Here is a 16,655-nt window from a genome sequence, read left to right as displayed (position 1 = left end):
TAGTTCCATGGGAGCCACTTGAGTGGTAGACATTTTCTCTGCATTAGTAGTGTGTGACCTGCATGCTCAACTGCACCCCTAGAGATAGAGGTTTAACTTTCCCTAGCGCAGTTCTTAGTTGGGAAAGGTTATGGGGATCCATTGGCGATGCCCCCTTGCCGGCCCACCTTTGTTGTCCTGGGGGGGAGGGGGGGGGGTGCCTCTTCCGTCACAGATACTTCTCACTGAAGTATGAGGGAGGGGAGAGGGTAAAGGGGGTTAGTTTAACTGTTTTTAGTTGCAGTGTACAGACCAAGTGTGCACACTTTCCTAGGTCCATATACAGAAGCTCACACCCCTTTACTCTAGATGCTGATGTATGACATTGGCTCTACAGGTCCCTTGGGAGAAATCCTAGTCATGGTGTGGAAAGTGCGAGGGGTCCTTGACCAGATAAAACGAGGCGTGGTTCTGAAAGAAGCTAAGCGAATGAAGGCTGACATACTCCTCCTGAAGGAGATTCATCTTCTGGGTTCCAAGGTCCCTTGCCTAGCCAGGTATGGCTATACACATGTATACCAATCTGGTTTTGTGAGGGTATCACGGGGTACAGGCGTCCTGCTACATCGTAGGATCCCCTTCGAGCCCACCTAAACCTGGATAGACAATTGGTTATCCCTTGGAGACCGGCACACTATATGGGGAGCCTCTCACACTGTGCAGTACGTATGCCTCCCCCACCACTGGGACAGCTTTTCGTTGATCAGGTGATAGGTCTGTGGGGGGGGAAGGACCTGGCGGTCTTTCAGTAATAGGAAAGGACTGGAACGATGTGACGCATCCAGAGGTGGACAGGTGGCGCCCCCGGGAAAGCGATGAGGGGGTCCAAGAGGGGATCCCTGGTATCTGCGTTTGGTGCCGCGGATGCCTGGAGGGCATATCATTAAGGAGATATGGGCTATATGTATTATTCAGCTGTTCATGGCTCCTTCTCAAAACTGGCCTACCTGTTGGTCCCCAGCTGCATCCTCTATAGGGTGTCAGATGTAGACCTATTGCTCAGAGGGTTTTCTGATAACTCTCTTGTGACCCGAGGCTTCATGTAGGACTGGGATGTCCTGCCTTTTGCTGGTGCATGTCGCCATGGCATTTGCAGACCACTTCCTACAAACCCATTGAGGAATATTTTACCCTCAATGCCGTTACAGCAGCCTCTGCAACGATATTGTGGGAGGCATTCAAGCCGACGCTCTGAGGGGTAGATATTAGCCTTTGCGCTGGACAGCATAGGCGTAGAGCCAGCACTCTAGTAGACCTTGAGATACAGATGCTGATGCTGGATGAGCGCGTCCACTGGGAAGACTGTGGCGGGGTGTGGCAGGCTGCACTACTACTAGACGACTCCACACCGGAGTGGCAGGCTGCACAAAGCTGCATTTATCAATGGGGCGACAAATCTAGTACGTTGTTACCTAGGTTATGTCAAGCCGCTTGTGATGTCTCTCCAGTGCCGGTGATCCATGATGCTCAGGTTGGGTTGCTGTCTGGGAGGTGGCCTAGAGCTTGCTGCTTATTTTGGGGCTGTGTATGCTTGAAGGGAGGAGGTGAATGTGATCAATTCATAGAATTTATCAAGGCCCTGCCTCAGCAGTCCCTGACAAACCCAGCCCAAGCCCAGCTGGAGGAAGCATTTACAGAAGAGAGCCCTCTTCGGCTCTGGCAGAGCTGCGGGTGGGAAAGGCCCCGGGACCTTACGGTTTCCCTAGCAAATTTATTTTAGACGTTTATGCCCCAATTAGGGAAACATCGCTTGGGGGTGATCCACTCTGCACTGGAGGAGTTGCTGCTCCCACCAGCCTGGAGACATGCTGTGTGAAGACTTCCTTCAGCTGAGCCACCCACCTGAGGAACACTCCTCGTACCACCCGATCTCTCTTCTAAGCTTGAAGGTAATGCTGCTGGCTAAGACCTTGGCCCCCAGACTAATGAAACACTTGCCAGATGTAGTTCATCTGAACTAAGCGGACAGAATGCCTCAGCGAGCAACAGGCAATTCAGACTGGACTGTTCCCATTGGGGGCATGGTCAAGACTGATTTGCATATGGCTTGGTTCAAACTGGAATGGCACGGTGAGCAAAAAAACAATGGATTTAGGCCCAGATCTCTGTACTGGGGTGAATGTATGACATTGTTCTGCATTCTGTCCATCAATTGTTCTTTTTGCATTTGTCACCCCGAGTGGGACGGGTATGCTCAGACGTGAGTCCAGTGCTCTCCATGCCAGTGGAATCAAGCTATCCTGGCTGAAGAGGGGTGAAACCCCGAAACTGGTCCTAGGATGCTTGTTTCCAGTCCAGGGAGGACCTGACCTGGCAGTTTGGGCTGGACTGTTTCCATTGGGCACAGGGTCAAGACTGATTTGCATCTGCCTGGGTTCAAACTGGAATGGCATGTGGAGCAAAAAAACGATGGATTTAGGCCAAGATCTCTGTACTGGGGTGAATGTATGACATTGTTCTGAATTCTGTCTATCAATTGTTCTTTTTCTATTCAGCGAGCCACACGTCAGAATATTAGGTGCGTGTATAATGCCTTGGCTCTGCCAGGCTGATTGGGGAGCCCAGCGACGGTACTACTAGTGGATATAGTTAAAGCTTTCGATTCAGCCAGCTGGGAGTACCTATTTGTCCTTCTTAAGCATGTGAATCTGGGCTCCAGATTCCATTTGTATAAAAGCTTGACTTATACCGATCTGTCTGCCACAAATAGCCCTCTATACGGACGATGTCCTATTCTTCCTCAGACCTGGTGGCCTCAGGACCTCGCATTTTGCAGATCATGCAGATCTTTGTCAAGACCTACATGAACGCTGCAAAGTCTGTGAAGTTTCCTGTTGGAGCTGGAGCTGGCGATTTGGAGTGGGTGTCTGTGTTGATGCTGGCCACCAGGAAAGGTGGGTTGGGGTGGGGGGGAAGGGAAGGGGGAGGGGAGGGTTCGGCTATTGAGAGTAGGTCTCTCCAGACCTGGTCTTGTCATGGACCCATAATTTAGCCTCAGTGCTGTCACGCATCAAACACGAGGAAAAGGCCTGGTGCTTGTTGCTGATCTTCTAAGGTAGGTCAGCGATTTTTAAAATAGTCTATTTACCCCGCTTTACTATACCAATTTCAGAACTACCCATATGCTATTCCCACGTCATGGTTTAGACAAGTCATACAGTCCTGAGCGGGTCCTTGTGTGGGTGAGGGGCAGCACGTATTGCAGATGTATGTTTGTATTATGCTGGCCCCCGTCTACTGATTATCAACGACTGGTGGTATGGCCCCCAGGAGGACCCAGCGTATGAGTCAGGGAGATGGGTGATACCTCCTTGCTTGACTACCTCTATAGTGGGAGGAGGGTGGGTCTTATTCCTTTGGTATCTCAAGCGGTCATAGATACCTGAAGACGCTCCCTTCGGCGAATGGGGTGGTGGGGGGAAACTGACACCGTGGACTCTTTTGTCGCCGAGCACTATCCTTCATCAAGTGGCCCTTTTGGGTGGCTTCTAGAAATGGGATACCATAGGAATATCCACTCTAGGAGATGATACGTGAGGTATGGTGTTAAAATCATTTCAAGAGATGCAAAGTGACTATCGGATGCACCGTAGCCAATTCTATCAATACTTGGAGTTTTGGCACGCCATGTCCCCTTATCTCAAGGACCTCCGAGGAGCTGCCAGAGTTTAGCCCATTGAGGGCAAACTCGTGATGGGAGACTTGGGTACCCAAAAGATCACGAATATATATCAGTCCCTGAACACAAACCGTTCCACCACACTGCCAGCATTAAGGGCGGCGTGGAAGGTCAACCTTGACAACCTAGATGATGATGACAGGATGGAGGCTCTGGAAGCTCCCCGTGAGGCAGCGATACCAGCCCGTCTCTGCTTGATGCAACTAAAATACGTACACAGAGCCTAATTTACACAGCGCCACCTCTGGCGCAAGGGTTTGGTTGATTCCCTTGTGTGCCTCCGCTGTGGGCGGGTGAGGTACATTTGTCCATACAGTGTGGAACTGTGTAGTATCAATTTAGTTTTGGAGGGGGTGAGATCCTGCCTCGGGAAGGTCCTCTCCTGGAAAGTTTTATTTTTGTCCCCAAGTTAATTCTTCTCCATAGCACAGAGGGCAGAGGAGGGCATTGGTATAAAAGGCAGTTGCTATTTCTAGGGCTTACGTTGGCGAAAAGAGATGTAGCTAAAATGTGGAAAGTAGACACTCCTCCATCAATTGGAAGAGGGGGATGGACCATTGTATGGGCCTTGAAGTAGTGGGTGTTTCAGGTCAGGGGCAACCCCCAAAAACTGCCAAAAATGTGGCAGAGATGGGACGGTTATAGGGGTATAGTCCTAGCTCCTGTTCGCTCTCTCGATTCCCGAAATACGCAACTATGGCACCACAACCTGAGACTGAGATGTGTGTCTAATGCTTAATTTGATTGTGGGATCTACTGCGGGTGTGCAGGAGGGATGTATGGGACTGACTGCAAGTTGCGGTGTTGCAGTTGTTTATATTTTTTCTTTTATTACAATCTCCTCTGTACGTTTGTAAGCCGGTTTGGCCATGATTTATAAAAAAAAAATCCAATAAAATTTGTCATGTAGTATTTAGGTCTCGGCTAGCGAAGGCTACGCTTGCGCAGTCTCGCTCGTGAGATTTAACGTTTTAGAAGTGGGGCTTTAACCCGCCCCTCTTCTTCCCTCTAATCCATTGGCTGGCCTCTTAAATGCTGGTTAGCCATTGGAGAAGAGCTTTGTCTCTCCAAAGAAGCCCCGTCTTTTTCGGATTCGGGGGCGTGTTTTTTTACTTTCTTTCTCTCTGGAATGTAAACATTCCAGCCAATGGCAAGAGGAGAGAAAGAAAAACACGCCCCCGAATCCGAAAACGCCGCTGCGTTTCTCCGAGGCATTTCTGCTTGACCTCGGAGAAAGACGGCGGATTTAGACACAGTCCTGCAGGTCAGCCGATTCCAACGCCAGGGAAGCAGGGGGACAATCCACAGCTGCCAACTATAGTAGGTGTGTGTTTGGAAGAGATACTAGGGCCCTGTCAGTCTACACCTAGGGGTGGACTATTGGACCAGCTAGCGGTAAGGGAGGGCTTCATCCGATGGGGGCGGATAATCTGTTATGCCGTAGTCTCTGGGGCAATCGACTTGGCGTTCACCCTGTTGGTGCACTGGGACCCGGAGGCAGCCTTCGACGTGACTGGTTCAGCGCTCGGATAGCGCGCAGCACAGAGGGCCCAGAACAGTCAGCCCGCTGGCTGCAGGCACGGGTAGTGCAAGCTCAGGGTCAAGGGAAGCTCGAATATCAAAACTCCACGCCGCTCTGCAGCGGCAGTCAACTCACCACCTAGGTGAAGGGTACACCGTGGTCCGTCTCTTGGGCCAGCGTCTCTCGGCAACTCGAACAGTGGGCAAATTTTGACTTCCTCGAGGTCCCATGTCCGTGACTGCCTCAGGCAAGGGCCGCCATCGCCCCCACACATCTCAGGCCCCGGATATACTGGAAGGCCTTTCACGATGCATCTGCTCAGGATCGCGGCCTCCCACGTGTGGTGCCAGGCCACCACCAGCGAGGCCTCCACAGTGCAGCCGCGCTGAGAGGGAAGGCCGGAGGGCTGCCCCAGGCCAGATGACATCTCCTCTACCGGACCAGGTCCTGCTCTGTCTACTGCAGGTAGTGCCACCGCCGGGCACCCTAGGCCGCTGGCACCACCCCAGTCCATCAGTGCAGGAGCCCTCAGCCCATCAGAGACAGCGCAGGCCGCTCATTCAGTGTGTCGGGCCTGGGGCGTACGCAGCTTGCCACCACACCTTTCCGCAGATCTCGTGACTCTGATGAAGTCTATCGGAGTTGTGCCGCTCCAGCCAAGGCACTTCGATCTGTATGCTCGGTGGGGAGAGAAATTAGTGTTGATTTGCCCCCCAGCTTCACAGGTATTTGCAGGATTATCGGGTTCTGACGCGGAGCTCCGCTAAATTGTGGCCGCCATGTTCGGCAGTTAGCCACGCCCCCCTTGGTGGTCATGCACCATATTAGGAGACTTTTGGAAAGAGGAGCTGAGTAAATTCCAACAAATAGTAGGCCTCCTCAAATAGGATACACCAGATGTAGTCTTACTTGGTCTGCTAGACAAGAAGGTGACACATATGACTAGAGAGCAGAGGATACTTATGGTCACCTATGCACAACAGCAAAACAATTGCTAGCCTCTGTTTAGAAACAAGACAAAACACTCCACAGTGCTGAGATGGTACACTAATCTCTGTATGTTGACAAGTTTGGAAAGTATAATGTATGACTAATCTCAACATAAAATGTTTTAAACAATTTAGCATCCTCTAATTGGAAATCTCACATGTATTGAATATATTACAATTAGACACAGCAACTGTTGGCTTTGGATCGCAATTAACCAGCATTATGTAATCAGAAAATGTGAAGATGGGGGGGGGGAGGGTTCCACTTGCATTCAATTGTTGGACTAGCCAGAAAAACGGGCAGATGGGACGGTGCGGGTGAGGGAGGGGCGAGCAAATAATAAATGAGTTCAGATACAACATGAGCATATGATGAGCCGTGCATGCACTGTGTTTGCAATACTTTGATATTGCCTCATCTCAATAAAAATAGTTTTGCAGCGTGAATCTTTCTGGATTCACTATGCTGTGCATTATTCCGCGATCTTGTGGTTGGGTCCGGATTCGTAGTCTTTTCTTTGTTTTTTTTTTTTTTTTTTGTAGCCCAGGTGGGCGTCGACGTACACCATTTGGTGCACCTCCCGTGACGTCGTCGTGCTTCCTGCGGAAGTCCCACCTTTGGGGCGCCATCTTCAGATTCTTTTTTCCGCCGTTGGGTCTGGATCGTCATCGGGAAGCTCCAGAATTACACTCGAAGGAAGAAGGAAGAAAAGCGAGTTTCGTCGATAGAAACACTAGAAGATATCAGGAAAGGAAAAGATTTCATCAGGAGCGCGAAGAAAGGAGGACCAGCGCCCTTTTTCTTCGACGGCCTTGGAGAATGCACGCTCAGAGACCCTGAGCGCAATGGACAAGACGCCATTCAAGTTCTGCCCAAACTGCCACCACAAGTTCGCGCAGAAAGACCAGCATCCGGTCTGCAACCTCTGCCTACCGGTCGATCACCAGAGTATCGACTGCAACGCCTGCTCAGCCTTCGCGCCGAAGACACTCAGGGTGAGAGAGCGGCAGAGAAGGGCCAACGCCAGCATGGATGGCAAGGGGAAGCCCCCGACGCTCTACGCTCTGGGCCTCTCCTCGGACGACGAGGACAACGACGCCGAGACAGCCGAAAACTTCACGGTCGTAGAGACCGACAAGAAAAAAGAAGACGAGGTAAGAGAATCGTCGAGCGCAAAACAGAAAGTACCTCGACAACACGAGGGTGACTCGAGAAAATCTGAGTCAAAGTCCACGAAGGGAGCCCCGACGCCGAAAACTTCGACGTCCATAGGGGGAACCACGGACAAGAGGCCGAGCGGATCCTTAGAGAAGGACTCCCTGGTGCCGAAAGACGCCGAAAGGCAAGGGTCGTCGAAAGCATCCCATGAAACGGGCCGATCGACGCAGAAAGAACGTTCGACGTCGACGCAAGTTTCATCGAAAAGACCCGCGGTCGACGCCGAAAGCATCTCCGAGATGGAGAAAAAGAAGAGGCGGCTCGAGGCCGAAATGGAGAACATCCTTCAAAGAAAAAAGGAGTTCGACGCAAGAATGAAGGAATTCAAGATTCCAACGGTTTCATCAGCGGACGTCGGTGAGGTCGAAGACGAGTTCGACGCCGAAGGGCTGACAAGAGAACACGAAGAGGAAGAAGAGCCCTATTATGAGGGAGAAGCCGAGGAAGAAGACCAACGGTCGTTCTACGAATCGGCGGCATCTACCAGCAACGACGTCGAATGGCACGATCTCGACACCGAAAACCCGGAGGAGCCCGTGGACACGTACCCTTCGAGGCCTTCGCCACCCGACGACATCGGGGTCTACAATATGGTGGTCAGGAGCGCAGCAATGGCCTTCGGCGTCAAACTCGACGAGGAGAAACCGAAAGCCGATTTTCTCGTCGAGACACTGCTCCCCATCCAGACAAGGAGCCAGTTCCTCCCCATGCTACAAAGCGTGATGAATCAGGGGAGAGAAGCCTTCAAGGAACCTGCGACCTGCCGGTCGATCACGCCCAGGACAGAGAAGAAATATAAGCACTCCTCCCTGGACCCCCCTTACATCAAGGGTAGCGTGACCGCGGACTCCATCATAGCCTCCACGGCCAGGAGAAGGGCCAACGTACCAGCAACTTCGGGCCCACCCCCGGATAAGGAGAGCAGGAGGATTGACCTCACAGGAAGAAAGGTCGAGAGGAACGCCGCAATGCACTGGCGCATGGCGAATTCAAATGCACTCCTCAATAGACACCAATACCAGCACTGGGATGAGATGGGGGAGTTAGTAAAGCACCTCCCCGAAGAATACCGGCAGAGAGCCTCTCACCTGATAGATGAAGGCAAAAACATCGCCAACTCCTGTATAAAGACGGCGTTGGATGGGGCAGAGACTTCAGCAAGACTCATGGCCATAGGGGTCACAGAGAGGAGGCATGCATGGCTAAGAATCTCGGGATTCAAACCGGAAGTGCAGAACAACATCCTTGGCACCCCCTTCAATGGAGAGACACTGTTCGGAGCAACAGTGGACGACAAGCTCACCCAGCTGAAAAAAGAAAACGAGACGGCGAGGTCCATGGGGGCCCTACAGCTGAGGGGAATGAGGCGAGGAAATCCCTCGAGAAGACCCTACGGTAGGGGAGGAAGCCAGCAGGGGACGTCGCACCAGGCGTTCCAACAAAGTCAGCAGGGTGAAGGTCACGGACAAGGTCAGCAGAAGCAAAACTGGCAATATCAACCTCGGGGCCAGTCCTTTCGCGGGAGAGGGAACGGACGTGGCCAAAGGAGGAGAGGGGGCGAACAGCCCTCGACGAAGTGACTCAGCTCGCAAGAGGACGCCTACCCTCGTCAGGACCCCAAGGGTGAGGCGCAGAAAAGTGTCATCGGGGGGAAGAGAAAATTCAAGAGCCTACGAGCATACGACACCAGTAGGCGGAAGACTGAGGTTCTACCTTCAGGAGTGGCGGCGTATAACCACAGACAAGTGGATACGGAACGTGGTGCAGTACGGGTACTGCGTAGATTTGGAGAAAAGACCTCCAAACAGGAAACCAAGGGGAAGACTGAGATCGGCCCAAGAACTGGCAATACTCAGAGAAGAAACGCGGAAACTCCTGCAAAAGGGAGCCATAGAGACAGTGCCGTTCAGAGAACGCAACAAAGGGGTCTACTCAAACTACTTCGTGGTTCCGAAGGTAGACGGAGACCTCAGACCCATACTAGACCTCCGTTACCTAAACAAGTTCATCAGAACGCAAAGGTTCAAAATGACTTCACTGCAGGAGGTTCTGCCACAGATAAGAGAAGGGGACTTCATGGTCACCGTGGACCTCAAGGATGCCTATCTTCACATCCCAATAAACAGAAGGCACAAGGGCCTTCTAAGATTCAACATCGAAAAAGAACACTACCAGTTCACGACCCTGGCCTTCGGATTAAAATCAGCACCAAGGGTCTTTACAAAATGCCTGTCGGCGGTAGCGGCGCACCTACGAAGGCAGGGAATACATGTCTACCCCTACTTGGACGACTGGCTGGTCAAGGCAAACTCACGCGGAAAGTGCGAGAGGCACGCAAAACGCGTAACAGACACCCTCACAAATCTGGGATTCTCGATCCACTGGGGAAAATCATCGATGGAACCGGAGCAGGTGAAGATTTTCCTGGGGGCAAAGATCAACTCCCGCAACAGTACAGTAGTGCCCAGCGAGAGGAGGACAGAGGCTCTACTGAAGGAGGCGAAGCTCTACCAGAAGGGGCGAGCTCTGACAGTGAGGGCTGTGAGCAAGATGATGGGGATGATGGCGTCCTGTATCCAGCTGGTGCCGAATGTACGCCTGCACATGAGACCATTCCAGGAATGGCTACAACAACAATGGTCACAAGCAAACGGAAGTTGGGAGGATCTAGTGGTTGTTACGCACGCAGTGCAGGAGGAGATAACTTGGTGGAACAGAGACAACATAACAGCAGGGAGAAGCCTGACACCACCAATCCCAACAGTGACCATTACCACGGACGCATCGCAGAAGGGATGGGGAGCGCACATGGACAACCTCAGAGTGAGGGGTCTATGGGCCCCAGCAGATGCGGTCCGCCATATCAACTACCTCGAGTTGAAAACAATCCTGCTAGCCCTGAAGGCATTCCAGAGGCACCTGTTCAACAAGAGGGTGTTGGTCCAAACAGACAACACCACGGCGATGTTCTACATCAACAAACAAGGGGGGACACAGTCGTTCCCGCTCTCATCCCTAGCTCAGGAAATTTGGAGATGGGCCATACCTCTCAGGATAGATCTACTGGCAATTCACCTACCGGGGAAGGACAATGTGGAGGCAGACTGGCTAAGCAGGCAGACCTCAGCATCACACGAGTGGGAGCTCAATGGCCAGGAAACGGAGAAACTCTTCCGGAGATGGGGGACTCCCACAATAGACCTTTTTGCAACACGCCACAATGCAAAATGCCAAAGCTTCGCGTCCAGGCAACCAGATCAGCAATCCAAGGGAAATGCCCTATGGATAAGCTGGTCGAGGACATTTGCCTACGCCTTTCCACCGATACCCCTGTTGCACAGAGTGCTCGACAAGTGCAGAACCAGCAACATGACCCTGATCCTGGTGGCTCCGCAGTGGGCGAGGCAGACATGGTTCTCACAAATTCAGGAAATGGCACAAGGCGACCCATACAGGTTCGAGAGGAGGAAGGACCTGCTCTCAATGCAAAACGGAGAGGTCCTGCACCCAGAGCCAGAGACCCTCAACCTGGCGGCATGGCTCCTGAAGACCTAGAGTTCGCACACTTAAGATTGCCGCCGAGCACGATGCGAGTGCTACGGGAGGCGAGGAAACCAACTACACGAAAATGCTACAGCGCAAAATGGAAGAGGTTCACTGTGTGGTGCCGGAAAAAGGGCCTGCAAAACAGAATGACAAGAGACTCAACAGTACTGAGGTACCTCACACACCTTCTAAACAGTAACCTCTGCTCGAGCTCACTAAGGGTACACCTAGCGGCCATCGTGGCCTACACCAGAGGTGAAAAAGGTGGAAGTTTCTTCAGCTCGCAGGTGGTGAGGAGATTCATGGAAGGAGCCAAAAGGATGGCCCCCCCGAAAAGGTTGCCGCCGCCGGCATGGAATCTGAATGTGGTCCTGACGGAGCTCATGAAGGCACCGTTTGAACCCATTCACAAGGCCACACTGCAGATGTTGACTATGAAAACAGCCTTTCTGGTGGCCATAACCTCACTACGCAGGGTGAGCGAGCTTCAAGCACTAACGCTGCAGGAACCCTACATTCAGATCCACAAAGATAGAATAGTCCTGAGAACGGACCCACACTTCATGCCCAAGGTAGTGTCGGCGTTCCACATAAATCAGACTATCCAGATACCAAGTTTCTTCCAAAACCCGACTACAAACGCAGAAAAGGCACTGCACACCCTCGATGCCAGAAGAGCGGTGATGCACTACATTGAGAGAACCAAAGAACTCAGGAAGTCGAAACAGCTGTTTGTGTCCTTTGCTACTAGCTTCATGGGTAGACCAGTGACTAAGGGCACCATCGCAAGGTGGATTGCCCTCACTATTCAATTCTGCCACAAACAGGCTGGACAGGAGCTAGCGGAGGGGCCGCAGGCTCACTCCACAAGGAAGAAAGGGGCCACCGTGGCCTTCCTGGCGAACACGCCCATCCAGGACATATGCCTCGCGGCAACCTGGGCATCTGTGCACACGTTCACGAAACACTACTGCGTGGACATTCAGATGAACAAGGAAGCACAGGTTGGACAGAAGGTGCTTCAGCACATTTTCAACGACCAACGCTCATCTACCACCCAGCCGCCACAGAACTAGGAAAACCGCTACAAAATCGATGCACAGCATAGTGAATCCAGAAAGATTCACGCTGCAAAACGAATAGTTTCTTACCTGTCGGTGTAGTTTTGCAGCTTGAAGATCTTTCTGGATTCACTAGCGAACCCACCCACCTCCGCCAGGAAGATGAGGCTGGAGGAAGAGGGGGTAAAATGGAAAATATCAAAAGAAATACAAACATACAGATAAAGGGACAAGAAAGATTAATCAATCGCCTAGGGTTAAAAAAAAACAAAAACAAAAACAAAAAAAAAAAAAAAAAAAGAAAGAGGAAAGGAAAAAAGAACCCGAAGATGGCGCCCCAAAGGTGGGACTTCCGCAGGAAGCACGACGACGTCACGGGAGGTGCACCAAATGGTGTACGTCGACGCCCACCTGGGCTACAAAAAAAAAAAAAAAAAAAAAAGAAAAGACTACGAATCCGGACCCAACCACAAGATCGCGGAATAATGCACAGCATAGTGAATCCAGAAAGATCTTCAAGCTGCAAAACTACACCGACAGGTAAGAAACTATTCGCTTTCAAACAACAAAATAACATAAACCAGAGCCAGCGCGTACTTTGTAAAAGAATGAGTACCGCAGCCGACACTCTGCTCAGAAGCCCAAAGTTGGTGCAATTAAACAACGTTACACCAAATAACAAGTCTGGTAGTCTTAAATGCACCTCTTGCCTCTTTAATTCACTACCATACACTCACTGTCCCACTAATCTTTCTTGCAGGTCCCTGCATTCTATCTTTATAGCGGTATTTCCATCTTTCTCTTCTTTCGTCTTTACAATTTTTGTGATTTTCCCTCTCTTGCTCCCGGGAAACGTCTGATGTGGAAAAATAAGTGTCAGTCCCCAAAAATAAGTGCTGAGGCCCCCACCAGCAAACACCGGCTCAAATTAAGCACTGCCCTGAGATGTACAATGTAGAAGTGTGTGAAGTATGTTGTTGTGCCATCGGTACCGATGCCAGTAGTCAAGCGGAATATTGCAGACACATATAGTGTAAGATGTTCTACTCCACAGTCTCCGTTTACTCAAGAAATATCATGTTAAAACCTAGATTTACTGTTAGACGTCATAACGCCTAAGCGTCAACAGAAGAGGTCAAAGGGACCGAAAATAAATGTGGCAATATATAAGCAACTAGTATCTTCAATCTTTACTGTCAATAAAAAAGGCACAAGGAATTGTTTGGCATACAATTTATAATAGCTGCAGAAACAGACAAGAAATTGTTTGGTATACAACTTATATTAGCCACAGAAACGCACAAGAAATTGTTTGGTATACAATTTATTTTAGCTGCAGAAAAAACAGAAAGTGCAACATAATTTGTTTAAACAGATTACATGGGCATATTATCAAGCTTGTGCTGGTATCCAAGCCAGGAGCATAGGAAATATTTCATTGTACCAGCCCTAAACAGTAGAAATCGTTCCCAGCTCCTACTTGTGTTCCACAAATAATTTGTGGGGGCCTCCCCTGGGTTAAGGTACAAATACATGATAACACTTTGTTTCCCAAGGAGCTGCCTGTCACTCATACATAGAGACAGTGAGTTGAACAGCTGACGCCATCAGAACTGGCAGTGTCTCTCACAACAGACTTGTGCACAATGTTTCAGTTGTTTTCGCGTGGCCTTTATTACCTAGGAGGATCACTAAGTGTATTTTTCTACAACTGTATATTTATGATTGATGTTTAATGTTCTTGCTAGAGAGAGATCAGAATTTTGTATAGTGGAAGTTTTGACTCCTGGAAAGGTAGCACATAGGGTTAATGTGCCTGCAGCAAAGAACATGTACCATGCAGATCACAATGTGCACATAATGTAAATAGGTCAGTGGGCTACTGCGTGTGTGTGTGTGGGTAGGTGGCTCTATTTGTGTGTGGGTTGCTCTATGTGAGTGGCTCTGTGGGTGGCTCTGTGTGTGTGGGTGGCTTTGTGTGTGTGGGTGCAAATGCAATAGGTCTCGCATTTGAGAGTGATTAAGCTATTGACATTGTAAATAACAATGCCGTTTCTTTAAGTGTTTTAAAAACAAAAACATAAACAAAAATGTCATGAGCAATGCCAACAGCTCTAACTTTAACAATGCCGAGACCGTTGCATTGTAAATGCTTGTTTTTGTTGCAAAAGATGTGTTTATATCACAAGTAAGCACAGTTACAATATGGCAATGTCGGACATAAGCCAGTTAAAACTTGGCGGCCCTGATCAAAACAGGTAGGCTTGTTGCAATAATTGCAGCTATATTAATAAATTAAAGCGGATTACTTTTAGGGCACTGGTGGAGCAGCGAGAGTCACAATCTAAGGCCTGTGTTCTGGCATCTTTACATTTAGGAAAAGGTATCCTCAAAGAGAAACCATTTGTATAAAGCATGTGAATCTACAGCACTAGAGCCTGCAAATCAATTGTAACAGGTAAGTAGCCTTTTCATTGCAGTCCAAAGTTTTCTGTATGAAGCTCATTCCTATTTTAACAAATGTAAATGGGATCTGATATTGAGTCACCATTGTTAGTAGATACATGCCTTCTTGGTAGGAGCCTTGTGGGTTTCTGTTACCTCTGCTCAATACCATGTGCTCAGCTTATCAAAATGTGACCTACCTTATCTAAATGTGACCTACCTTATCTAAATGTGACCTACCTTATCTAAATGTGACCTACCTTATCTAAATGTGACCTACCTTATCTAAATGTGACCTACCTTATCTAAATGTGACCTACCTTTTCTAAATGTGACCTACCTTTTCTAAATGTGACCTACCTTTTCTAAATGTGCCTGTTTTTTCTCTTTAGAGAGAGTGTGAAACTCCCCCCAGAGATGGAGTGTCACTTTTGGCGCAACGCTGGCTGCACCAGTGGAGAGAATTGTCGCTTCCGCCACGTGCCCCAGAGCAGAGGTGTTGATGCCAAGTAGCCCCCTGTACTACTCAGTTCTCACTACAGTAGAGAGCAGGAAAAGCTGCTTGGAGGTTGCACGTGGGCGTCGCGAGATCTGGGCGCTCTCAGGCACAGTTTGTTCATTGGCCAATCAAAAGGAGGTTTCGACTGAGTGTTTTCAGCTGAATGGTTTCTGTTTTGTTTAGGTTGACATATAGCATAAAAATCCCACGTTCATTTTTTTTTATAAACTTTAATTATTGCAGTTCAGATATATTTGATTCATGGAGGCCAAACCGCTTTTATTCTGGAATAAAAGAAAGCTGGTTGTTTCCTACAGCACTCTAATCTGTCAAATGATTTCTGTGCTTTCCTGTCTGAGGCTATTAGGAAGATAAGGGGGAGAAATGCATGGGAGGGCGTTACTTCTGGAAAAGCACTTTGGAGTAATCGGATAGAGTGACAAATTGCATGTATATTAAGTAAGACATGCATACTCGCTTTTCAAGACTGTAGTGTCCGTTGAGAGGGGGTTCGTCTCACCAGGGCCTCCTCTGGTATTTGCAATGACCTACACTGTTGCTCTGATCATTTGAAGGAGCCTCAACAGAACCTACATATATTTTGAAGTCTCCACCATGCAGTTGTCTCCCATTCTGGCCCCTCCCACTACTTTTCTATTTGTGCAGCGTGCCAGGAGTTGTGTGTGTGAACTCTTATCATTTGAAAATAATTTTGTTCCTCCCAGTGTAAAATGCCTTGTTATCTATGACCGAAGCAAACAATTTTCAATAAATATGTCGATTTATATTACAGAAATTTCGATAATAAACTGTTCTTAATTGACACCATTTCTATGTGAGCGTTTTTACCTTTGAGTTTGTGTCCATTAAAAGGCTTTGGGCAGATCCGTGACCTTTACATCTGTGATGCAGAAGAATCGTCATCTAGCACCAAAAAGTGGACTGCATTGAGCAGTGTTTACATGGTCTCTACCAGCAGTGAACTGCCTGTATGAGGAGGTGAACAAAGTTGAAAGACAGACGTTTAATCCTAGAAAGATGTCAGTGGTCTAGAGGCTTCGACTCCAGCCCCAGCGGACTCCCAGTATAGATCTGAATCCTGTGATGTCATAGCATGCATGGGTAGTCCCCAGACCATGCATTCCAATACCTCTCCCTACATACAGCGCATCACGTCTCAATATACAGCACACCGTAATACAGCCGAAGACTGCATAAGAGATGAGTCCATTAAAAAATGAATGTTAAAGCAGCTACGATGTAATTAGTGTTTGTTTATGCAGCTCATTTTCTGCACCATTCTTTAGCTTAAGGTTTGCAAACCCTGTAGATAAGCTAGGTACTGAGGGTTGGTGTACTTTTTAGGAATTAGACTTGAATAATTTGGCTAAAAAACATATAAATGTCCCATGCTTGGTTGCGTAATTAAAAGCATCCATTGACGTATGTCACTCGTAAAGTAACTCTTGATTGGACTGACCATAGTTCTGTTTCATTTAGGATGAACTCGCTGAATAAGAACTCTGATCGTAGCAACAAACTGGCTGAAATGCGCAATTTCAAAAATCTTAATGCAGCTAGTTTGAGGTATTGGGTTTAATCCGATGCACGCTACGGGTGAGCTGCATGCAAATATCACACAATGTAAGAAGGCTC

The 16,655-nt window shown here is 49.1% G+C and overlaps 1 protein-coding gene across 2 annotated transcripts in view; it reads left to right on the top strand.

Moving 5' to 3' along the window:
* TTC31 (tetratricopeptide repeat domain 31) overlaps positions 1–15,822 on the top strand; it is a 214,820-nt gene extending 198,998 nt beyond the window's left edge. For both annotated transcript variants that reach the window (XM_085642905.1, XM_085642906.1), the window contains exon 18: positions 14,893–15,822. In XM_085642905.1, the coding sequence (XP_085499031.1) occupies positions 14,893–15,013 (121 nt within the window). In that variant the 3' untranslated portion in view covers positions 15,014–15,822. The remainder of the gene's footprint in view (positions 1–14,892) is intronic.
* The last annotated feature ends 833 nt before the right edge of the window (positions 15,823–16,655 follow it).

Source organism: Triturus cristatus, chromosome 2_2 (assembly GCF_964204655.1).
Source record: "Triturus cristatus chromosome 2_2, aTriCri1.1, whole genome shotgun sequence".
Classification (NCBI taxonomy): domain Eukaryota; kingdom Metazoa; phylum Chordata; class Amphibia; order Caudata; family Salamandridae; genus Triturus; species Triturus cristatus.
The sequence above is the reverse complement of the archived record's forward strand: the minus strand, read 5'-3'. Positions and strand labels throughout refer to the sequence as shown.